At 52.6% G+C, this 24,332-nt stretch overlaps 8 protein-coding genes across 8 annotated transcripts; all 8 read right to left on the bottom strand.

Moving 5' to 3' along the window:
- Positions 1–99: 99 nt before the first annotated feature.
- Z520_11036 (uncharacterized protein) lies at positions 100–687 on the bottom strand (the record flags this gene model as incomplete). The annotated part of the gene is made up of 1 exon (XM_016781527.1): positions 100–687. The coding sequence occupies one exon, from the start codon at positions 685–687 to the stop codon at positions 100–102; it is 588 nt and encodes a 195-aa protein (XP_016627305.1).
- A 468-nt stretch (positions 688–1,155) lies between these two features.
- Positions 1,156–2,589, bottom strand: Z520_11035 (uncharacterized protein; the record flags this gene model as incomplete). Its single annotated transcript, XM_016781526.1, has 7 exons — positions 1,156–1,430; positions 1,495–1,588; positions 1,641–1,747; positions 1,797–1,901; positions 1,952–2,055; positions 2,106–2,174; positions 2,336–2,589. 7 exons carry the CDS (start codon positions 2,587–2,589, stop codon positions 1,156–1,158), a joined length of 1,008 nt encoding a protein of 335 aa, XP_016627304.1.
- A 1,934-nt stretch (positions 2,590–4,523) lies between these two features.
- On the bottom strand, positions 4,524–6,136 carry Z520_11034 (uncharacterized protein; the record flags this gene model as incomplete). The annotated part of the gene is made up of 2 exons (XM_016781525.1): positions 4,524–5,571; positions 5,640–6,136. The coding sequence occupies 2 exons, from the start codon at positions 6,134–6,136 to the stop codon at positions 4,524–4,526; spliced, it is 1,545 nt and encodes a 514-aa protein (XP_016627303.1).
- Positions 6,137–7,167: 1,031 nt separating this feature from the next.
- On the bottom strand, positions 7,168–9,387 carry Z520_11033 (uncharacterized protein; the record flags this gene model as incomplete). Its single annotated transcript, XM_016781524.1, has 2 exons — positions 7,168–8,774; positions 8,832–9,387. The coding sequence occupies 2 exons, from the start codon at positions 9,385–9,387 to the stop codon at positions 7,168–7,170; spliced, it is 2,163 nt and encodes a 720-aa protein (XP_016627302.1).
- A 226-nt stretch (positions 9,388–9,613) lies between these two features.
- On the bottom strand, positions 9,614–11,149 carry Z520_11032 (uncharacterized protein; the record flags this gene model as incomplete). The annotated part of the gene is made up of 1 exon (XM_016781523.1): positions 9,614–11,149. One exon carries the CDS (start codon positions 11,147–11,149, stop codon positions 9,614–9,616), a length of 1,536 nt encoding a protein of 511 aa, XP_016627301.1.
- A 1,224-nt stretch (positions 11,150–12,373) lies between these two features.
- Z520_11031 (uncharacterized protein) lies at positions 12,374–14,669 on the bottom strand (the record flags this gene model as incomplete). Its single annotated transcript, XM_016781522.1, has 3 exons — positions 12,374–13,553; positions 13,610–13,854; positions 14,184–14,669. The coding sequence occupies 3 exons, from the start codon at positions 14,667–14,669 to the stop codon at positions 12,374–12,376; spliced, it is 1,911 nt and encodes a 636-aa protein (XP_016627300.1).
- A 583-nt stretch (positions 14,670–15,252) lies between these two features.
- Z520_11030 (uncharacterized protein) lies at positions 15,253–16,188 on the bottom strand (the record flags this gene model as incomplete). The annotated part of the gene is made up of 2 exons (XM_016781521.1): positions 15,253–15,423; positions 15,487–16,188. The coding sequence occupies 2 exons, from the start codon at positions 16,186–16,188 to the stop codon at positions 15,253–15,255; spliced, it is 873 nt and encodes a 290-aa protein (XP_016627299.1).
- A 3,010-nt stretch (positions 16,189–19,198) lies between these two features.
- Z520_11029 (uncharacterized protein) lies at positions 19,199–24,181 on the bottom strand (the record flags this gene model as incomplete). Its single annotated transcript, XM_016781520.1, has 2 exons — positions 19,199–20,367; positions 20,419–24,181. The coding sequence occupies 2 exons, from the start codon at positions 24,179–24,181 to the stop codon at positions 19,199–19,201; spliced, it is 4,932 nt and encodes a 1,643-aa protein (XP_016627298.1).
- Between the last annotated feature and the right edge of the window lie 151 nt (positions 24,182–24,332).

The following is a 24,332-nucleotide window of genomic DNA, read 5'->3' as shown; positions in this document are numbered from 1 at the left end:
ACAGCCCCGACTTTTTCACCCTTTTGCACACCAAATTGTCTGCGCCCGCGCCCGCGCCCAGTTTGCCCAAGCTTGCTCAAATATCCTCCGCGTCGCTCATCATCCCATCTGTACGCCTGAAGCCTCGATTCTGGCTCTGTCAACCTGGGCTCTTTGATAGCCGTGCACATTGACTATGTGGTTGGCCACGCACCCAATTCTCAGGGAGACATGGTGGCACAGGTAACAACTGTATCGGTATCGTGGTCGTCTCTGCACTTGATTGTCGGGTGTGGCATGAGGGTTTCCTGCCATGTGCACATGTGGCTGACCTGATGTTGCTGTTGAGTTGGCGTTCCGAGGCAATGCGGTGGCAGCAGGAAGAGCGGTTGAGACCGTCACCAGTTGAACTTGGCGGGCTTGAGGAGTTCCTGCCATTCGCACATACGACAGCCCTGTTGTCAAGTTGACGTTTCGAAAGTATCCAGAGCCAGCAGGGAGAATCATCGAGCCAGGCCCACTGACGGGATGAAGTTGACGGCTTGGAGCCGCGCCCCGGTTGCGTGGAGCGAAGCGGATCGGGTGGACTGGCTGTTGAAATTGACTCCCTGCTGGGTGGAAGACGATGTCCACCAAGTGGAAGGTGGCCAGGGTCTGTGCTGCCTCAAGTTCGCGGGCCGTGTACACTCTGGGTTGTCGGCTTTCCATCTTTCTTGGTGTGTGTGCCGGGTGCTAGGCGCTCTTGTGTTGACCTCTTCTGCTTCGTCGAGAATGAGGGAGCGGGAGGGTGAATGTGTCGCGTTCTCTCCTTCGTTGGAAGGGAGAGGAGGGGAGAGGTAGGGCGTCGGATTGAAGGTTGAAGGTGATCGTGTGACGGAGTTTTCGCGACGGACGAGGAGTGAATGGATTCAACCATTCGCGGCTTTTCATTGTCAACTGCCTCTCCTGTCCATCTGCTTCACCTCTGGCATTCACACGACTTTCCCGCGCCCGCGCCTCTCCCAGAACCGCGATCGATTCAGCCAAGACAACTTGGACTCCGCGCTACTGAGGTCAAGGTCAGTAATTATATTCACCGGCGACGTCGATCAGGACTTACTGATTTATATATTTTTTGGTTGACCCACGGTGCATCAGCTCCAACGCGTGGGGCCGGGAACATGAAGAGGCAACAATTCAAGGTGTTGAAGCTCTCCGGCGGGCATTGGCTGGGCCAGCAAAGCCACCATGGTGGACTTGTTGTTCATGATCTATGTGGGTAAGAGTGGGAAAGAAGATCCCAGCTGGAAGCATGTGGCTCATATTGCCGTAGCTTGGAGGTGTCATGGTGCTAAATCCATAGGCGGATGTCTGCGGCTGTGGAGCTCCATACATGGGCTGTGGCATGCCCTGAGGCATGCCCTGGTGGTTGTATTGGATTGTGGCGCAGTATGGTATGCTTGACGCCAGGCCTGTGACACGGTCAGTATCATCTCCCCTTCGAGACACAGGACACATGCTTACAGGGCTAGACACCTGAACTGTCCACCTCGGGCCGGGCCATATAAAGGGGCAACGATTCAAAGTGTTGAGACTCTCCGGCGGAGTAAGATGTACTCGAGACGCCAGGCTGTGGAACGGTCAGTCTCGTCTTCACCTCGAGATATAGGGCACACCCTTACAGAGCCAGACACTTGAATCGTCCACACCGGGCCGGGACATATAAAGAGGCAACAAATCGAAGCGATGAGCCTCGCCGGCGGAGTAAGATATACTCGAGACGCCAGGCCTGTGGCACAATTAGTGGAATCCTCAATTGACATGAGAGCGGCACTTACAGAGACCCACGCTTTGAAATGTCGGACCTCGGCCACGATATAAAGAGGCAACAAGTCGAAGCGTTGAAACTCTCCGGCGGAGTAAGATGTACTCGAGACGCCAGGCTTGTGAAACGGTCAGTACGTCCCTCAATGAACAGGAGGACGGCACTTACAGAGTCTCACTCTTGACTTGTCCACCTCAGGCCCCGATATAAAGAGGCAACAAGTCAAAGCGTTGAAAATCTCCGGCGGAGTAAGATGTACTCGAGACGCCAGGCTTGTGGAACTGTTAGTAAGTTCCTTAATGAAAAGGAGGACGGCGCTTACAGATTCTCACGCTTTGACCTGTCCACCCCCGGCCAAAAGATAAAGAGGCAACAATTCGAAGCGTTGTCCCTGGCAGACCTGTCAGCAAGCTCCTCGGTGCTGGCAGCGGAGGGTATGACTTACAAGGACAGACGCTTGAATTGGCCACCATTTTTATATATATACCGACCGTCACGCTCGAGTTGAAGGATCAGGCCGGTATGTGTCTTTTTTTTCGACTCGACAGTCACGCGTCCCTGGACGTCGAAACAAGCGGGCAGCGATTGGAGTAAAGATGCGCGTCTTGCAAGGCCCCGTGAGGAATCGGAAATGCGGGTCGCGCCACAGAACGGGATGGCAAGGTGGACTCATGTGCGAGGAGCTCGAGCAAAGCAGCCGGGCCGTCCGTGATCCAATCCAGAAGACATGAGAGAACCGTCTTTCGAGTTGTGGTGTCTTCTTCATGGTCGTCATCTTCGGCCTTGACAAATGGCTCGCTCTTCATTTTCTTCTTCGCGCCGCCAAAGCCAAATTCTTCGACAAGAGTTCTCTATTGCGTTCGTCCCGAGAGGAGGCTCCGGCGGCGGGCGTGCAAAGACACGTCCGAGTCGCACTGGTCTTCCGCATCGTGCGCGCTAGCGAAACTCGCATGCTATCATGAGAATTAGCACGTGTCGGTAAGTCTCTTGGCTTCGTTGGACTCCTTACGTTTGCGACGAAAATGAGCGCAGTTGGCAGGATCCACTCACTATGATGTATATACAGTGAGTGACGTACATTTGGCCGGTCCGTATTCGGTTGACTTGTTTCTGGATGTACAGCGGAGATGCGCAAGGTCTTCGGGGATGTCTGGACTCTGAGGTTGTCGAGATAACATCAGGAATAGGGACATTGAACGGCCATATGATATGAACGTACACCCTGGCGCAAAGGGTAGAGGTAAGGTGGGGGCATTTTGTCAGCCTTGTTATTCGAGGAAGAAAGAGCGGGTCCGTGAAGGAGAGTCGAAGATGGAGCTCTTTGTCAATCTTGGATCCATGTGCTGCTTGGTCCTGAAGCTGGTCCTCCTCTTTATCCATCTTGGATCGATTTTGTTCCTAGGACCTGAAGAAGGATGAACGACACTTGTCAGCACAATCACGGAAGCCCACAAGGACATGGACGGATCGGAGTCGGGCACTTACGAGCAACTGCTTCTGAGATTTACTGACGCTTCAAGCTTGAAAGAGATACCGCCGCACCCGAGTGCGCTGGTCCTTTCCATGTTCTTTCGCAGCTTGCTTTCTGAGCACGCTGATCTCAGGTCGGTTTGTGTGAAGTGGGTTTGTGTCTTACTGGGTGAAGGTCTTGCTGGGTGAAGGTCTTGCTGGGTGAAGGTCTTGATGGGTGAAGGTCGTGATGGGTGAAGGTCGTGATGGGTGAAGGCCGTGATGGGTGAAGGCCTGTCCTGAAAAGGGTCAAGACAAAGAGACCGTGCAACTGATCGACATCCTCGTGAGACAGATCCTGTCGACACCGGATGCCGTTCCAGAGTGTCTGCAAGTATTGATGGAGACTGGAGACTGGAGTCGAGGACCATGTACTGTCATGGGACGCGCAGTGATTGTCTTGCACATCTACACAACAAGATCGAGGAGGAAGAAGGAATGAAGGATTTCAAAGAGACTGTGCAACTGAATCCCAGGTTGTTATCCTTGTGCGACAAGATCTTGGCGGCTCAGGGAAGTCGATTCAGAGTGTCACTGGAAGTATTTTCATGGAAACTGGAGCGAGGACCACGTGGTGTCTTGTCTCTTGGCGCCATGGTGTTGTCCTGGCATCTCTGCAGAGCAGTGAGTTCAAGAAGGCCCGGGAGGAAGGGGCATGAAGGTTTCAAAGGCATCCATCCATGCTTTGCTGGTGATGATGCTGATGATGTCGGGAAAGAATGGCAGACAGTCGCAGGGCGAGGAAGAGGTATATATACCCCAGAGGAGAGGGGGGAAGCAAGATTGAGTATTCACGACCAGTATCACAGTCTTCACAGATGTTGTTGTCACGCTTATACTCCCAGTTGACAGGCTGTACCTCGCATATCTCTATCACCATCGCCAGGGAAATTAGCTGCCGGGGCGGAATAAGCCGGGCGGAAAATCTCGGCAATCTCGGCAAGCTCAGTGCTGAGACAAGCGATTCACAGGACAATTCACGAACAATAACAACACCTGGGTGACACCATTTATGGAGACTCTCTGTGCGGCTTTTCGCCCGAGGTCGACCCAGACGCTGTACAAACGGCCTACCTAGGTACTAAAGGAGCCAATACTTCGACGAGGGTAACCCTTTTCTTGATATGCCCTCCAGTCAACCAACATCAGAACCGCATCAGATTCAGCACAGAGGTACTCTCTGCTAGTCGATCTTTGTCAGACCAACCCGATGCTAGATCGACACACTTGCTCAAGCACCCCTTTCCGCACAATACTTCTTCACCTCCTTGTCCAGCTTGTCCCTCTGGCTCGACACATTCTCCATCATCTCCTGAACCACTCTTATCTCCGTCGTTTCTCTCATTCCTTGTTCCACAACTTTCTTCAACCCGCTCTCGCCATATACATCCTCCATCAGATCCATGACCGCAAACAGCTGGTTCGGTAACCATGTAACGATGGGAGACCCTCCTGTGGCTGTGGGGTGCGAGGACCGCTTGATAATGTATTCCCTGGCAAACAACCAGTGACGCCAGCGAAAACTGCGCACATGGCCGAGCAATTTGAGGTAGAGAGTTGGCAAGAGCAAGGCGCTGGCTCCGTCCACGTCAGCATCACCCCGAGCTTCCATCTCCTGCGCTGAAGTACGGTGAGTACAGTACTGCCTCACACCCACCTCCGCACTTTTGCTCATAACCCACGCCAAAAACTCCCTGTGAGTCTTTGGTCGGTAACTTCTAAAGTCCCTCAGAATCTCCGTGAGTGGGTTGCTCGGCATGGGTATCTCCATCAGATGATCCAATAGTGGAATAATGCTGTCGTTTGCGCCGGATTCGCCTCGGAAATATAACGATTTGGAGTCCCCGTAGCGGGTGCCTTGGTAGATCACACCGTTGGGGAACATAGATTGCGACGTGATTCCAAAGATAAATGTCCGGTAAGAAAGATAGTCCTTGGGTAAGGAATGGGTCCACATTTGTTCCATGTGGGATTCGATGCGGGTCATGGCCGAGAGCATAGTTTGGAACGCCGAGATTGCGGAAGCTACATTGTTGGGAGAGTTTTCTATGGTGGAGAGCAGTTCGACCGCGCCTGAAATCAAGGGTCCTGTTTCCTGAACCATGTGGATGTGAGTCAAGATGAAGCCGGCTTCTGAGCTTGACGGATCAAGACCGCGCTCAAACGCGCGGATGAGGCGGAGGTTTTCGTAAACGCTTGCGCCGAGGTTGGGATTGACTAGAGAGTAGTTATATAGTGCATATGATGCAGCGTAGGACATGAATGGTGGAATATCGAGACTGGATGAGAAGGAGCAATGAGCACACATGTGGATAGACTGGACGTGGTTGCTGGAAGAGATACTTACATGTCCGCTGCTTTCACTAGCGGCGACGCTATGCACTTTGGCAGGATAGCTCTACCCAAGCCATAGCCATCTTCGTGGTCTTTCGACCACGTCTCCCAACAGGGCTCCAACAGATACGCACTGGCCAAAAAGCTATAGTCTCTGAAGACGGCAGTGATGGCTTCGAGGTCGAACTCCCCAGTAGCGGTCCGCAAGTCATCAACGCAATATGTTAAATCTCGCAAAGCACCGGAGTCGATAAGAGGGCCGAGCTTGAACGTAGCGAGCAGTCCAGGCGACTTATCTGCTTTGACGATTGGCATGTCGTCAAGAATGGCTGTGAGCGCATCGAATTGTGCTGGCAGACGAAGCAAGGGTGAGCGGCAAGGGAGGAAGCCGGTACTCGTCGTAACCGTGAAAGGGTCTGCAGAGCGTGGTAGACTACCAGCATCGGAGCGTATGTAAGGGAAAAGAGTTGAAAGAGAGGGGAGAGGTGGTGAGTCGGCAAGGTATGCCATGATGAGAGATCTCCTGTCCGTTGAGTCTCTAAGGGACCTAACAAGTAGTGCAGCTGTGCCAGACCGGACCAACTGAATGGTGAATTTGGTTTTGCCAGAGAATAGCACGAGGAGAGAGCCTGGAGTCCAGATAGACGCACCAAATGACTTCTCTTTCGGCGCGAAGGGCAAGTTGCTTATATGCCCCTTGGCCGGAATCACTTCCGGCCAATGGCTAGGAGAAGAGCGTCTGTTGCGGTGAGCAAGGACCACCGAAATTCCATCACAGCAGAGTTATCTCAAGGCAAGACAGGCAAGACAGACAGCCTCAGCCAATTCGTGACCTTGGAAATTTGGAAAAGAAGTGGAAAGCTTCGATAGGGGGCTAGCAGCCTCGTCTTGGCACTGACTGCATCTGGGGTAAGTGCAAAGGCATATTGCAGTCTTGCCAATTGCTCAGTAGATTGTTCCAGCATCTTTTGATAACAAGTAGAGGTGCATGGACACGATGGGTTCTCTTTTTGTACGTCTTTCAGCACAGGCCCTGGCCAAGCATGCTTCTTCAATGATGAGGTTCCCGAGGGCCAAAGTCCAGCTCGAGACATAGGGCCAGGTGGTCATGAGCTCAAGTGACATTTGAGAAGGAGAAGCCCACCGTTGACCCCTCCTTGAATCCATTGCTCTTAAGTAAGAAATTGCTAGAGGCCGGAATTCGATACGCTCTGGAGTTCATCATTGGAACGAGATGATTCGCCTGGCCGGAATGGTTTCGTGCTGCAAGGCCAGGGCGTGCTGTGATTGGTCCGTTGGCCGGAATTGACGCCTCGCATTGGATTAACAGAATACTGAGGGCTGAATGGTAGTAGTCCTCGTGACAACACATGGAAACTGTCCTGGTCTCACGCAAACTCTATTTCCCCTGATCGTTCGCAAATGATACATCCCATCTGTGACTGGCCTGGAGCAAGCAACTCGTCCTTGGCCCGCCTGAACAGCTACCACTCAGGCTGCCGAGGGCGTCAGAGGAGCATTTTGATGATTTTAGCGCCATGTCATGTCAGCTCAAACTCCATCATCCCATCTTGCTGAGCCAGGATCTCGCTTGGGTTGAGGTTGTGCACTGCACATTCGCCGACGAATAGGTATTTGGTGGGCTGGTGAATTGCGCTGCCGAACGAAGACATTGCTGCTTTGGAACGGCCTGACGATCTTGCCCTTGTCACTGAGGGGGAGTTTGCTTGGTAGGCGTTGAACAATCCCTCGGCTGGACGGACAGCGTATAATACACTCCCACCTCTGAAAGCGCAGAGCCAGTCTCCAGACTCCACCAAGGCCGAAGTCCTTACAGAACGACATTGCGCGCCAATTTTGAGTGATTTCCGCAACAATGATGCCGCATAACTCAGCTTCAGCCCGTGATATGCAGCCTCGCTAGATTTCGGTGTCTTGTTGGAGAATGCTGGTGCTAGGGATGCAAGTGGCTGAGTAAATTGGTTGTCATCGGGTCTGCCGGTCAGTAAAGACTGAGCTTGTGAGTCGGCAACGAGGAAAACATTAGGCCAAGACAGTGAACGCGTGACTAGACACCCGAGTCGGACACCAAAGACTGTTAGAGAGGCCCGGGCTGAGATCGAGGCTGTTGTCAGACCAGGCCGGGGACTCAACTTGTAGATGGGCGATCTCTTGACCTCTGGCACAGGAAAGGCCTCTTTGGGAGAGTCTTCAGCAAAGGCCGAATCCGGGTCGAGATCTGCAGAGTCCGTGAGTATCAAGGGTCGAAGTGGAAGGGGTTGTCTCCAGTCCGGCAACCAGGATGGCCAAGTCGCTTCGGCACTGGTCCTGTACCTGCCGGCGCCACTTAGAATAGCCAGGTCGTGCTCTTTGTCCACACAGTACAGAAAGACCTTCAGATAGAGGTGAAATAGATTCTCCTCCTGGGAAGACGCTGCTCCTGAAGGCTGTTTCAATTTCGACTTGGAGTTCAAAGCCTCGACCAAGTCAGGCATCAAGCCCAGCAATGCATAGACCGCGTCTTCGGGTTTCGTGCTCGTCCTTGGCCTGGTCAGCATGAGCAACTTACTCAGCTTCAGTGTGCCTTTGTCCAACTCGTTTCTCACTGTCAGGATATTCTCAAAGGAGCCATCGGAGTCGTACAGGAGACTCGAGCTGCGGAGTTTTGACGCATAGTGGAAATACCACAGAGACAAGTCGCTCCATGCCATTTCGAGGTCGCCGCAGCATATGATTGCGGCCTTTGCCAGAATTATCTCTTGGAACGTCCACTTCCGCGTGAAGTAGACATGCTGGAAAATTGACAATGCGTACTTCAAAGCTGGGGGAGTGTTGTGGCGTCTATTCTTTGGTCGGGGAGACGACAGGCTATTGAGGCTGGAAGTTGAGGAGGAGAGGCTGCTGAGACTTTCACGCGAGCCCGATGCACGGCTAGGATATCGCGACATTCGCGGAGACTTGGACTTGCCTCGCGGCGTGAGGGATCTTGTTCCGGGTGTTGACGGTCCACTTGACGAGTTTAGAAAGTCAGATCGAACCAGGCTCAGACTCAGAGAGGTCTCCTGTAGCAGTCCGAATGCCAAAGACATCTGCCGATCGTACTTGCCCAACCACACAATCACACGGCATGCAGAGGAATAAATGCTTCCTGTGTCGGCATGAGCACGCAGGAATGCCATCTAGAGAAGAAGTTGGCCGAGCATACCCATCAATCCGACTTGTTTCATCAACTCCTGGCCCTGGTTCTGATTGATGCAGAGTTGATCGACCCACAACCTTCTCCAGGCATCAGGATACCGCAGATGCAAAAGAGCTGTGTATAGTGACTCGGTGACGGGAAAGTCGTAGCCATTGCAAGAGATGAGGTTGGATGGGGTGGTCTCACCCCAGACGTAAGACAGGGCTTCGAATTGAGTACTCTTGGGCGACGGTACCACCTGCAACTCGCAGCTGATAGGAGTGCCTTTGTCGCCTGGAGCAAGCAGCAAGGTGCGAATCTCGTCGTCATGGAGACTGCTGTAGACATCTCGGGCAGTGGCATCGGCGTCTAGGATGAATCCACGGTCGTCCATCATCAGGGACGTAGTGTAGCTGGCCACCTGGCCACGGCTCAGACTTTCAACCTCAATTGTAAGGGTCCCAACATAGCCAGCTTCGAGCAGAACAGACGCGGAGATGGAGATACAAGTTGTGCCTTGAACATGGAAGAAAGGCCGAGACCAAAAGGTTGCCTGGCCGAGCAGGAGTTTTCTGGCCCCCATTAGTTGCGACAAGGACCGTCTCGCCGTCCAGCAAATTGGCGGGGCTTGAAATCGGGCATTTTATTACTTCTTTTCTTTTCTCACAGTACACCCTCGTTTGTGCATTGGCTTTACAATCGACGTAGCTGGCGTTCTTCCGTCAAGGATTTTGTCATTATGTCTTCTCTCGTTATATTTATCTCTATATACTGGTCTTCAGTTCTATCATCTTCCCACCACTGGCCACTCAATATACAACCTTTACACTCCACCCGGCCCCCACCACTCTTGCCGCCGTCAACATGGTCAATGACGCCGCATAAGCACAACTCGTAAAGGCAATCAATCCCCAGTATTCTCCCTTGCACGCCGTCACCAATTGTCCCGCAATTGGAATGCCGGTCAAGGATCCAAAGGACACGAGGGTATAGCAGGTGGCGTAATACCGTCCATAGTTCTCGACTTTGCATAGCTGGCCCACGCAGACGGGAGTCAGCGAAATTCCCGAACCCGACGCGAATCCAAAGATCAGCGCATAGACGATGATCAACGCGATGGAACCATTGGCCGGGAGCCAGAACGCCAATGTAGATATCAGGCACAGAAAGATGGTCACAACCATGGCGTTGAACCGGCCAAATTTGTCGGCCACAAACCCGGGAAAATATCGACCAAAGCATGAGCCGACATTCAATATGGCAATAATCTGATACGAGAATGAGGTCGACACGCCGTGGCTCAGAGCATAACTGCTAAGATAGGTAAGTGGGACGAAAAGACCCCATTCGACAAAAAAGACGCCTGCTGTGGTCAACGCGAAGACCGGATCTCTGAAAATGCGGAAGTCGGGGAGAATGTTTTCCTTGGTGGCCTTGCGTGGCGGGAGGCGTGATCTGATGAACAGATTCGCAAAGATGAGAAGCACCAGATTGATCAACGCGCAGACTCGAGTCGACCACGCCCAGCCAATCTTGGGAAACAGAGCCTGGAGGGTCAGTGGGAACAGGATCCCGCCCATCGACCCCCCAGCCGCAGCAAGCCCCGTAGTCTGGCCTCTTTTCCTCAGGAAGAAGTGGCCAATTGCGGCAATGGCGGGCGTGAAGACCAAAGAAGTCCCCAGCCCACCGACGACACCAATCACAAGGAGGAAGTGCCAGTACTCGGTGCACACCCCCATCAGGAGGTGAGATGCGAGCATGAAAACAGATCCAGCAAATACCAACCAGCGAGGCCCTTTGGCATCGAAGACAGGCCCAATCTGTATACCAAGGACAAAGGAGAGGAAGGCGTAGATGCCGAATATCCAGCCAATGGTGCTCTCACTCATGTTTCGAAGTTGGTGCGTGGAAAGGTAGGCCTGGTATGTTCCCAAGGTGTTCATCATTCCTAGGGCGCTCATCAAGCCGCAGAAAGAGCCAAACACACATAACCACGCCTCCTTGCCGCCTTCAGGATAAGTATTGCCATATGCATCGGTGGACACCCGACTAGCGGTGGCTAAAGTACTGGACACCTCGTGCAGTGTTGGGGATCTGGAGCTGGATGACTGCGAAGAAGACGATCTCGGCCGGGGTTTCCCTGAGCCGTCGTGACTATGCGATTGTTCGAGACCACAACAATACGAAGATGTGAAAGGGGCTGCAGCGATTGATGGTGCCGCAGATGTGGCCTGTCGTGATCCGATACCAGGACGTTGAAGTTCGGAGATCTCAATGACCTCTTTGGTCTCGCTGACAGCCATAGAACCCGATTGCTTTTCGGCTACCTCTGCAGCTCCTTCCATGGGAAAGGTGAAAGCACTGAGCGTTTGATCACTGTTCTTCCATGACTCTTTTTCGAGGTTCTGACTGAGTGACAGTGAACCCGACCTGCTCCTATTGGGGGTTGAGCATGGCGAATGTAGTGAGGCCGGAAGCGGATCTGGACGCGGGTCTGGACGGCTTGCGTCCTGAGCCAATCTCAATAAGCCCAGGGGAGTTCCGTGGTGTTGTTGCTGTTCGTTGGAGTGGTGGAAGGTCATGGACTGTGTCCTCTGGGGAAAAAGGGAAACTCTATGTTCAGTGTTCAGAGCCGGAGATCAGCTGTCGTGTGTGATCCTGGCTTGTGGCGTAGTTTAGTGAGGGAGGAAGAGGGAAAACTCAACAAAACAGACCAACATGTATTTATCTCATCTGGTCCGTGTCCTCGTAAAGTTGTGAGATCGCAAAGGGGTCGATATTTGCAGCAAGACAGAGCAGATGACGAGCAAAGGTGAAAAGAAAAAAAAGGCAGACCAAGAGGCGGTCGTCGTACCAAACCCTGCAAACGGCCTTGTAGCGCGAGGGAAAAGCCTGAACAGGGAGCAGCGAGATCGGTCATATCCGCGGGTGGTGATGTGTGGAGTGGAGATGGAGATGGATCTCATCTTGGTAATATTGACTGTAGCTGTGCTTCTGCGCTGTGCCCGTGGTGTACTCGGTACTAGTATTATTATTAAAGAGAAAAAGGGGACATGATTGAGGGGAAGCGAGATCCGCGCGTGGAGATGCCGCCAGTGGCTCGTACATCACCTTGTCATGCGTCGTACATCGGTCGAGCCCTGGCGCTCAGTCCCGGCACCATTGGCATAGCGACATCAGCAACTCCTAATAGGTGCCTAGGTGGCTTAGGTACTTCGTATATGTCATTCCCACAAGGGTTTGTAGATTTTGGAGCTTAGAAAATCAGAGAACAAGAAACCAGAGAGTCAAACGAGTACTGTTTCATCATGTCATGTTCATTTCTAGGCCCGTTCAATACGTTGATAGTCTCCCTCTTCTGCAGCCATGGTGGTTTCAATGCCGTTCCCGATGCCCAAAATCGACAAAAGCATAATTAAACGCTCGCTCACATTCCTTTTCTTGCACTTGTGGTCTGCTGGATCTTTGCTGTGAAGGGGGATAGAGTGTGTTTATGAGGATGGTGTTGATGCCCGCGAGTATCTTTCGCCGCCGGGCTTCCCAACGAGCTTCTCCTAACCTTGTGCACGTTATCTCACACTCAGTTCCTCTCTCAATTTCGAAGGCGCGTTTGGATTGCCCGGGTTCACCATCTTGTTTCTCCTGCCCAACAATGTCGAGTTGTCCAGGCTCAATTCGAACGGCTCCTTATTGCGACGTCCAACGCTCTGCTTGGCTGCAGCCGCTACCGCTGCGCTATGCTGGCCATAGCCTCGCTGTTCTTGCTGACTATTGTGATGTTGGCTTCTGGCGGGCGCCGCCGCCGCTCGCGCTTGGGCCGCCGCAGAAGGCTGAGTTCCGAGATTGGTTGAACGCATCTTTGCTTCCATACTCGACACATCGGCCGGTTGCTGGTTTTTCGGCACTTTGCTAGACACTTCTTCCTCGTAGTCTTCATCCTCGTCATCCTCATCCTCATTCAGAGGATTTAATCCACCGGGCATGCCTGCTCCGCGGTAGCCTTGCTTGAAGTTCTTTCTCCTCTTGGCTTCCTCTTCTTGTCGATGTACGGCATAGCCCACGTCGAAGACTTCACGGAGGTTGACAGCACCAGGCGATCGGAAGTCTGCCCGCTTTGCACCGGGGGTGTTGGGAGTGGTGAGGAGTTCTGCAGGGATGTTGCCCGCTTGGGCAATCTCCTTCTGGCGGACATGGAGAGGGGTGGCCAGAGGTGGAGCATCTGCAGCAGCATAGGTGGGTTCATTGGCATTCCGAATCCAAGGATGGTTCAGGAATTCTTCAATCGTATATCGCCGGTCAGGATTGACGGTCAACAGATGCGAGACCAGATCTTGTGCTGATTTCGAAATGTCATCCCACCAGGGCGATAGGAAGGTATATTGACCCCGAGCAACCTTTTCCGTCAGGACTTGAATCGACTCGTCGTAGAAAGGAGGAAAACCGCAAAGGAGGGTATAAAGCACACAGCCTAGAGCCCACATGTCGACCGATTTGCTGTAGCGTTCATCCTTGACGATTTCAGGTGCCGTGTAACCGACTGTACCGCAGGGCGTCATGGTTTGAGAATCCCAAATCACTTTGGAAAGACCAAAATCGGCAATCTTGATTTGGCCGATACCACCGGCACCGAGGCCTGGAATGAACTCTCCCTCGTCCGCTTTGTCTTCATCGTCCGGCCCCCTGGGCTTCGGGTTGCGCGTCGGGACAAAAGGGATCGGATAAAACAGAAGATTTTCCGGTTTGATGTCACTAGAATTGCGGTTAGTCAGTCGTGCAGGTCTGCCGCTTCCGATTTCAATACATACCGATGGACCACACCGGTCTCTTCATGCAGATAAAGTAAAGCCTTGGCGACCTGAGTAATGACGTGGCGGCTGAGGTCTTCGCTGAAGTATGTCAAGCGGACAATTTGGTGGAACAACTCGCCGCCTGGACACAGCTCAAGTACAATGTAGTAGTACTGCCGGGACTCGGAAAAGTCAATGAGCTTCACGATATTCGGGTGGTCCAGCTGGCGCATAATTTGGACTTCTTTGAGAATATTGGCTCGCTATAACAAGAGGTTAGTCTTCGCTCGGACGAAGGCAAGGAGTGGATCAAAGCGGATGTGGTAAATGGAGGGTTCGGATAGGATGGAAGTGCGCACCTCCACGCCCTTTGGTTGTTTTTTGAAGTTCGGATGAAGGTGAGCATCGCCCTAGGTTAGAAGAGGTTGGTTTTGAAGCTGATTTGAACGAAGAAAGGGGAGGAATGGTGGAAGGAGATGGAGAGGAGAGGAGTCGCGCAATACTGGAGACGGCAAAGCCAGAGCGCAGGGAAGTTGGGGTAAGGAAAAGGAAGTTTCCAAGACATGGCAGTGTACCATGACTCCTGGCATACCTGATTATTGTTCATTTCGAACTTGCGGACCACCTTGATGGCGACCTCGTCTCCGGTCTGGGTGTCTCTGGCCTTGTAGACGTTGCTGAAAGCGCCATCCCCCATCTTTTCCAGAAGGATGAACCGTTCGAGCCCAGGGTATCGGGGCATCTTGCTGGCCTTTTCCCTCTCTTCAGCAACGATAGCTTCGATGTCCGCTTGGATCTTCTGGTTCTTGCCCGCAGCGTGGGCTGCGGCGGCCCCGGCCTGAGCAGCCACATTTCGATTGTCACCGGCCCCGACGGAATATTCACCAGGTTGAGGTTGTACGTGATGCTGTGGTTGTCTGTGATGGTTGCCTATAGGGTCGCTGACGCCATGGTGATACTTCTGTTGCTGGGCATGAACTGGAGAGACGTTGGTAGTGGGATGGTCGCGGGGTGGTTCGGCAACCCGGGCCTGCTTCCCGTGACGTATAAAGTTCTTGAGATTCTGAATGGTGCTCATTTTAGCCAATGATCCAGAGCAGGTCGACGGCGCGGGCGATACGAGATCAGACGAGAGGAGAGGTGGAAGGGAGATCGAGAGATTCGCGGTCGATGCCAACGGGTGACACACGAGGTTGCGAGATGGGAAGAAAAAGTTCACGGCAGTAGGCAGGAGATAGTGGTAGGCAGGGTCTCCGGCCCAGATTTTCGGCGACTGCAGGAAACGGACAGTCGGATGATTCAGCAGCAGGATAAGCGGATCGCAGCTTTGACGGAAATGGGTGAAGTGCCAATGACCAGTCTCGGCTTTGAGATGGCGAGCTGCAAGGTGGGAGCGGGGCCGGGGAGGGGAAGGAAGAGGGCGTAGGAGGAGTAAAGTGAAGCGAAAACGAGAATGTGGTCGTGGAAGAGCAAGTGAGAGGTGGATGCTGATGAAGATTGCAAGGACAGAAGGGATGGCGAGAGGTTTGAATAATTGGAGTTTAGAAGGTTGGACGTGTGAAAGGGAATGATTTGGAGGAAGGGGAGCAGCAGCAAGAGTCAGTGACGGATGCGTGACGAAGCAGGTTGTCGATGGAGGGGCAAAGTCCCGGAGCACGGGCTTAGGTAAAGACGTAGCTCTGCACAGGGCCACAGGCCGGGTCTCGAGCTTCCACTGGTGGGTGACTGCTGGGCGACTGGTACTTCCCACTGGTGTGTCGGTGCTGCGTAATAGGGGCTGGCAAGGGCGGGATGGGCATCGGGGGGGGCGCCGGGGTGATGAGATCATAGGGCTTGCTTGTGCAGTTGTCCAAGGCACATCATGGGCGCGGCGCGGGGGGGCAAAAAGCACTTACAGGTGGCTCCGCCTGCTGTGGGTTTCCCAAGCCTCCGTTGAAATGCTCCTTGCGCTGCAGCGTCCTGTGTGGCCTTTTGCTGCTTGAGCTCTCCAAACAATAGTCCGACCGGCGCCCATGCAGGGCCCGCCTCGCAAAGCCGCCGTGGCTCGTGTGGCCAGATCTGCCTGTCTCCTCCTGCCTTGCCGCGAATGGTTGACGAGGCTGGGTCATCCCCATATTTGCCATCCGCTCAACGTCATCAGGCCGGGTGGCTATTGGCGCCATGGGTGTCGACAATGTGACTGGGCGACGATCTCTTCGACTCTGGCCTTGACAATATCCCGCTGCTGCAGCCCGTCGGTTTGAGACGCAAATCGCATGCCGTTTGTTGGCCGGATTGGCGTCGTTCAATCTCCCAAACACCTTGGGCGAGCACCTGTCCTGGTAGTCATGGTGATAGTCCTGGAAATCCCAGTCCAACTCCAGCTCCAACTCCAGGGCTCGGTCCAGGTTGAATTGGGCGTTCAGGAGGCTCTCGGGGTGGTAGAGGTCATCATCCACTATCAGTGGCTCAATGATGGTGGGCGCACGGGGTGGTGCCATGTCGGGGACGTCGCCGTCCTCCGTCCTCCACGAGTCAAAGTACGACTCCCAGCTGTCTGTCGGCGTGGCCGTCTTGGTAGAAGATGCTATCGATGAATTCCTTTGGTGATGCGCCATGGTGCATGGGTTGCTGACAAAGGCCATGCAGATGTCCAAGAACGGAATATGGGCAAGAAGGATCGGGTTGGTATACGAGGTATAGACCTATCCAATCATCCTCGACAAATATTATTCATTCACGATATGGAATGAAAGCAGAAAAGAAGAGCTATGGGAAAAGGGCAGAATCTATTGCCCATGACAAAATGGCTGTTCCTGTCTTTTAGATCTTTTCCCGCTTACTTCCGTTCGGGCCCAGCAGCTATACAGAGGTTCATCTTACCCTGCCGCGACAGCCTTTCCCAGGCATGTTACCCACTCAGACCATCCATCAGTTCACATGGAGTGTCACCGGGGATTTGCAGAAACCAGCGCTCGCATGATGGTGGTGCCCCTGAGCCCGAGGGAGGTCATGCACACCTTGATTCGACCGTTTCAGGCATCCCGATGCAAGGGGGAACCAGGCTTAACGAGCCGATACCAACTTTTGGCCACAGGCTAGCACCCAGCCGAGCTCTCCACCTCTCCCAGTCTCGAGGCTCTAACACGTCAGCTCAGTGTGATCGTCTTCTCTTCCGATTCGATAGCTCCCCCCAGACATGGCAAAGCGACACATTTCGAAGGCGAAGGGGAGCCTGTCAAACGGGCAGGGAGAACCTTGACCTACCTTATCGATGGGTCCTGAATCAATCGGACGGGACAGCCATCCTTGCCTGCGAGCCCAGCCGGCATGCGCCCCCCTCTACAGCCCATTCGCCATTGACATCATGCATATGCATTCAATATAACTATGTCCCGCGTCCGGGACAGAGCTAACCCGTGTTCAGACGCGTCAACAGAGTCAATCCCCCGATCTATCGAGTATCGAACCGCTCTTCAAGAAATTCCCGTCTGGAAAAGGGGTAAATCGAAAGATTCATAGAATGCTTTCCCAGACATACCAGTTGCCCGGCCAGTCCAGCCCAAGCCACTCCGGTAAGAGTATCCCACAAATTGTGTCCCTCGTGACTCGGTGCCGGTGGTAAAATACAATTTCCCTACAAAGTCTCATGACATGTTTGCAGTAATGCAATCTCAAATCGCTCCATGGTTTGCTACGGCTTGCTCTACATGGATCCCAGACTAGTCTACACGTGGTGCAGTCGCATCTCCATCGTATGACAGATCCTAGGATCTGTTCCTGAACTTGTCCCGACTCGTCCACCATCAAGACTTGGTTCAGGTTACGCCGGCAACCAGCGCAACGATGGGTTGTGGGCCCGTACCTGAACCTTTATCTCGTACCTTGCATTTCCATGTCTTCTTGACTTCTTTCTTCGGAGCCAACAGCGGAACTCTCATCCGGAAAACAAGTCCTGCGGATCCAAAAAATGTCCCAGTCTCCAGAAAAGTTGCACGACTTTACATCTCCTGCCTCCAGGAGACCACCAGCCCCGACATGGTTCGCCGAATGCCCGAAGCACGGGCCTTATGCTCGTTGATGGTATGCTTCGAGCAAGCCCCTGCAACATATCGGGTTGAGATCTGCAGAGGCGCACAGGGCGTGGACGGGCCTGGAAATATCGTCGATCATGCCAAAGCTCTCGTCCAGAGTTGGCGATAGGTTATTATTCCCTCAGCGAAGCACACCCTCAAGCTGCTCGCCGACAGATAAGCATCTCACGGTATGCAGGCGCGTAAAGGTAGCCTCTGCTAGGCTCTCGTTCAACAGCGGCACAACTAGCCCAGTGTCATGTTCCCCCTATCTCAACACAATCCTGATTCCAACACCTGATTCAGAAGTGGTATATGGTCCTGATTGGGCTAACTGAACGGAGTAGATATGAGCGTCGAGAACATACTGGTCCCAGAGAAGCCAGTAAGACTGTGTATTAGCAAAGGTACAGTAGCTTTCGAGAAACCGACAAACAAGAGCATCCACATGAAACGACCGTAGAAAGCGCCTTTCGTGGTTTCGTATCTTTCCGTGCACATGCTACTGACCATAGGTCGGCCAACGCTGTTATGCCGGCTATTTCTCGACAACACAATCACACGGTGCAACCTTGCAGACCTCCTCGAGTCATAGTAGGGCAAATGAGACCTAGACGCAGGCCAGGTTCCTCGTTGGCCGTGCGCAAAAGTATAAAGCCCCTTTGTGACTTCTTTTCGTGCATGTCATCATTCCGTAGCGCCATTCCTGATGGGCGTTGAGGTATCTCGTCAGCTCACACTCTCGTATCTCGAGAAAAAAGAGAACGGAGACTACGTGTTCCCTTCCCGTGCGAGTCCGCACAGACGATCTGTGCAACACTGGCCGCGTGCTGGAACTGATTTCCTCAGTCTTCCAGCGAGCTCAAGCACGGACCTAATGTGACCCGAATGCTCCTCCCAGTGCCGACGCCAGGCTTTGAGCTCTGCGGCAAAAACCAGGCCATTGCCACGTAGCTCAAGGACCCTGCAGGGAAACCGGTGAAAAAGGGGGTTGGAAGAGGAGACGTGTTTGAACGCGCGGTGGTGATTAGAACACTTTGTTCACGATTCCTCATCCTCTCGCTGGATCATTGAGTACGTCCCTCCATTTCGACGTACAAGGCGAATGCCATGAGACGCGGCAGGTTGGTATCGGTCACTATTCACGACGTAGCAAGTACTGAAAGTTACCTTCGGAGGAGATTCTGGCTGGGGGACTGCACGATGGCACCTGCTTGAAGTTGTAGAACGCAGACCTTGCCATCATATCTAAAGTAGTCAGAGAGAGTCTTGAAGAGGCTGCTGGTGAGCATGACAGGCTCAGACTGCCAATTAGTGTGTTGAATAGCTCCTTAATCTATGCTGGTGATATGACTGCAAGATAGCCGCTAAGCCTCATAACAAGGCTGTGGCACACTTACAACGCTGAGCCAAATTCTACTGGTCTTGCCCAGAATTTCGGTTGCCATTCCACTGCTCGTGCGGCCCTTCATCTCTTTCCAACAGGACCTGCTCCCAAAAGCCTCCAACACGACCCGCCGAGATTTTGTAGGATGCAGACACATGCAATCATCACTCATTCATTATAAAACTTCTTCATAATCAGATGCAAGAATAAGTTGACATTGACTCGCAGGGCTCCTTCAAAGAACTCCATGAATTGCGTGTTGTTGAACTGCGCCTGTAAGAGATCGTCGAGCGGCACTTGAGCGTTGGCTCCAGGGATCATCATGTTCCCTGAGCTGCCATCAATGGTGAACACGCCGACTTCGTTCGAAGAGAAGGTCAAGTCCACTCTGTCCCATTGCCGTTCATGGTAGCCGCGCCAGTGGACGAGCACCCCCTTGTCCGCCAGAGTTCGTGCAGAGTATTTGTAGGAACCAAATTTGAAGGATCGACCGGAACGCTGAAGCTCGCGTTCGTGTTCCCACTGTTTACTGAAGGGCATCACGAACCGTTTCTTGCTCTTCTTGTTCTGCAGAGTCACCATGGCTTGTTCAATGTAGTCATTGTAAGTCTTGAGCTGCTGTTCGAGATACAATGCTTGCTCATTAAGCCGTGCTAGAGTGGTCTTCACGTTCTCGAGTTCACGCTGCCGCTGCAATCTTCGCCGGTGTTTGGTTCGGATATCAATAGCAATGGCGTTGAGAAGGTCTTGGTACTGATTTGACCGTGTCAGGCGACCGACGGACTCTAGCTGCAAGATATTTTCCAAAGCAATGCGCTTGAGGTCGGGATATGATAGGGTGCTGATGTCGAGGTGATTGTGGACGTCAGTATAAGCACCACGCCGCCCATTGCCAGCGCGGAGTTCGTCATTGACCAAAGTCTCCCATTTTTCCTCATCTTCTGGTGTGATGGGCTTGACCAATATTTCAAGAAGATTGGCCCCTGACTGGACCCGGATGATATAGAGGACGCACCGCTTGGTCTCGGTCAATAGAGTCTTCACATCCGCATCTGGATCTTCTGAGTTTAACAGTTTGGGGGTTAGTGTTAGACTGATCTCGCTGGAGCTCACACCCCTGAGTTCGCTTTCATTGCTCTGGACGCTACCCAATTCCCTCAGGATGTCGCGGAGAACATCGTCCTGGTTTGGACAAATTGAACTGATCTCTTGAGACAACAGCTTGTGGATGGAGAAGATGTCGGCCATTTTGATGTACAAGGTCGGTTTTGTCTTTGCATAAAGATCGTTGAACTCGTCAATATCATAGTGCTCTTCTGCTGGTGGTATTGATATTACTGCGCAAAAAGTTAGCTTGAAGAAATTCATACCGGCTGTGATCAACTCACCATGACTCCAGATGGCCGCGAATCGTCCGATAGACTCGCGTACATAGTTGTTCAGGGGCTGGAGATAAACATTGTCACCGCCAAACTCACGGCCTGAAGCGGCTTGGTTTAACACTTTTGCGATCTCCCCAAGGTTCCGTTTTTGTTCTTGCGTCATGGCTCGATCGGCGACACCAAACTTTTCCGGCTCCAGGAGAGCAGGTTGAAGGTAGTGACGCCACAGCCACTGGCCCACGAGCTGAAGCACAAAATCAGCTTCTTCGCCAGGAAACCGCGCAATGAGATGTTCGTATGTCTGCCGGACAACGAACCGAACGCCAAAGGGCATCCGATGTAGACAGTCTTCTAGGCAAAGGAAGAATTGGTCTGTGATATCTCGCAGATCCTGCATGTGCGCAATGAACGTTGCTCTGGTCTCTGGATCTCGGATGGCGACCTCCCTCGGGACATTGGGATCTCTTTGGCTCCGTTGGCCTGTTCTCAGTTCTTCGTTGTTGATGGCCGAGACGTAGATTTGAAGAGGGTCACTTTCAAGGTCGAGGGTCGTATTGTCAATGATATTCTCTTTGACAAGGGGGCCGAGTATGTCTCTCAGAAACTTCCGGTCGCGGGGCGATTTGCTGTAGGCTCCAAACAACTTGTTGGAGAATGAATTTGTTCGGAGGTAATCTTGAAGAGATGCAGAGCAGTCGACTTCTTCTTTGATGGACCGAGTAATGAGTTTGACGAGATAGTATTCTTCCCTTCTCTTTTGAGCGTAACCGAAAATGCCCATGACCAGATGTTTCACCCGGTCACACTCCTTTTCCGCAGTGGCCTGCTCCCTGATGCGTCTCAATAGTCTGGACAAATATTGAGGCTGGGTCTGAAGCAGGAAAAAGAGTTCCTGATAATGCTCCAATTTGCGCCGCGAGGTCTTGTTGAGCGCTTTCAGGTCAAACGGGTCCTTCGACGCAATGTCTGAGTTAGGAAGGAGAGCACCGACGTGGCCGCCAAAATGGCGTTGGTGTTTGACTACTTCATCCAGGGTAATCTTGTTCTTGACCAGAAGTGCAATCTTGATGTCCAGCTGCGTGATGTACTGATCTGCAAGTTCGTTCTGACGGACGTGTTGGACCACGGTCTTGCGAAGTCGTTCGAATTCCACCTCCTCTTCAAAGTCGAAATCACTGTCGTTCAGAAGATGTACGAAGCCTTTCAGTGTGCCCACAGGAGGATTTTTGCCGGCAGTGAGACTCTTATATGCCTTTCCCTGAATCTTAGCTCGAACAACGCTCTGAATCTTGATAACCTTTTCCATATTCTCCTTGAAATAACGTTTCTTCTCTGCAAACTGGGACCGGATAGCGGCCGCTCTCATAAGGGCCTGCAGTTCGATGATGGATTCATCATATGTTTCCAACTCACTAAGTAAGTCCCCAACGTGACTGCGGCAGAGCATGGCACGAATCAAAGCTTGGAGTTGAATTGCTTCGTCCTCGGTCTCACCAAGCTCTGTGAGCAATTCTCCGGTCTGTATTCGCACAAGTGCTCCGCGAGAAAGTGCTTGGAGTTGGATGAATTTGGACGCATGTCTTTCAAGGGCTTGTTGCTGCTGTTGCAAATGATTCCGTACCGTGAAGCCACGGATGGCAGCCTGCAGAGGTATGGTTTTGGTTGATTGCTGCAGGAGAGAAAGCTTGAGCGAGCTAAAGGCTTCCCTTGCGTTTGCGCCTCTGAGGATTGCCTGAAACTTGCTGATGGACGCTGACTGTGATCTCAAGGACTGCTTCAGACCCGCAAGTCTGGTACGGACTCGACCTGCGCGGATGATGGCTTGTAATGAGGCCCATGCAAGCGTCGAGTTGAGTAGCCTCTCGCGCAGCTTGTTTTGAGTTATTCTCGCAAGCATAGACCTGGCTCCGGCTTGAACTTGGGTGATCGCATAGCTTTGATTTTCTAGAAATTCGCGATCGTCTTGAAGTCCAGCTCTGGTCAGCATCCCGCGAATTGCGGCTTGCAGCGATATGACTTCTTTTTCGGCCGTCCTGGTGGCCTCGTACTGATCGAAAGCGTCTCTTCTAGAGAGAGCCCCTCGAATGGCAGCTTGCAGATTGCGAATACCAGCCTCATGTGTTTGCACTCTTGACTTGATGGCACGTGTTTCGGTCCGGGCTTGTCCTGCCCTGAAGAGGCTTTGAAGCTTGAGCACGTCCTTTTCTCTTGACCTCCATTGCTGAGCCTTCTTCTCCTGTCGCACTCTTACCAGAAACCCGCGGGTTGCAGCCTGGAGATTTGTGGCGAAACGTTGCATATGGAGCCTGTAATCGGCAACCTGTCTCGCCCAGTCACCGCGAACGCGCGATTGGATGTCGACGATGAGATCCTCAGCATCCCAGAGCCTCTGCATCACATCGCCTAGTCGCAATCTGACCAACGCACCTCGGACCTGGGTTTGAAAGTCAGAGATGACGGCTTCTTGCTCATTTAGCTCCTTGTCTATTCTTTCATCTTCGGTCTCCACTGGTTCTGGTTCCGGCTCCGGCTCACCAAAGCTGGCGCCCATTCCCGAAAAACTAGGCATGCTAATCCCAGCTTTGTCGAGGCCTCGTTGCGTCTGTTCCAATTCATGATGCTCGAACTCAAGCTGACCAACCAGGTTTCCGATCCGGAAGTCAACCATGCCTTTGCGGTAGAGGAGCCATGACAAAGCATGAATGCAGTAGATCACTTTCGGTATGTTTTTCTTTTCGTAGAGATCGATCAGCTCGAACCGGAATAGGTCCGGCAAACCGACGTCCTCGAGAAACCGGAAGAACAGTACAATATTGTCTGAGTGTTTGAACTGCAATTTCGGGTTGCGGAAGATCCTCAGGACCTGGTCGGGATGAAATGCCTGAACTATTTCTGCTAGCGTGACTCCGTCGCGTAGAGCCTCTTCCAGTTGCACAATGGGAGGGATTGGTTTGTTGATGATGTCTTCGATCCATTCCTTCGCTTCACCAATATGACAGAGATATTCATAGGCCTGCAAAAATTGCCGTTGTTTGTCCATCCAGTTTCTTTCACCCCAGCCGTAACTCTTAGCCACCGACCGAGCGCCAGGTGCAACGGAGTCGGTACGTTTTAATTGTCTCCGATTATGCAACCCAGTCACAGACTGACCAGGAGCTGCGATACCGAATTCTTCCGCATCGCCGTCTTGGGCAAATCTTGATAAGGTTTTCAGATGGGTCGTAGAAGATTTCTGCAGTTCTCGGAGATCAGGGGCTTTGAAGGTGTTTGCGTGCGGGTTTGGTAAGCCTTGGTGAGTATGAGTTTTGGATTGATGCGTCTCTTGATGATGCTCATGTAGATGCTTGTCCACGAAGGGGTCTTCGGAAGAAATTTGTGGGAAGCGGTCGATGGTGTGGGCTCGGGCGTGATAGGGACTCGGACGGCGAGCATTGGGTGTTGACGTTGGTGATGGAGCTTGAGGAAGTGGACGCAGACTCTGGCGGATGTTACGATACACATGGTCAGGACTGTTTTCCACACTGCTGCTTCCACCATAAGCCCTCGTCGGCGTCATGTCTTCTATGGTTGTGTTTGTTCGCTTGTGACCTGGAGAGCCTCTTGCATAGATACTCGAGTTCGTGGAAGTGACAGTGCTTGTACGACTGGGGAGAAAAGCACTAGACGCTCCAGAGTAGGCGGAAGAAGCAGTGGAAGCTGATGAGGTCTGTCGTTGAGGAAAACCGGATTGGTAGTCTGTTTGCGCACGGCGAAGGGCGTAGTGCGACATCCCGGAGAGTTTTCAGACGCAAGATCAATGTGAAAGAGCTTTGGATCTGGTCGTATTCGAGGCTTGCGTCGCATCCTCAACCGTCTGCGCAAGGTAACATTCAGATCGTCAATGGTGTGGTATTAGACAATTGCGAATTGGAGGCTTCAAG

The sequence above is a fragment of the Fonsecaea multimorphosa genome (assembly GCF_000836435.1).
Source record: "Fonsecaea multimorphosa CBS 102226 unplaced genomic scaffold supercont1.35, whole genome shotgun sequence".
In the NCBI taxonomy this organism is placed as follows: domain Eukaryota; kingdom Fungi; phylum Ascomycota; class Eurotiomycetes; order Chaetothyriales; family Herpotrichiellaceae; genus Fonsecaea; species Fonsecaea multimorphosa.
Note: the sequence above shows the minus strand (reverse complement) of the source record. Positions and strands in the feature narration are given on the sequence as shown.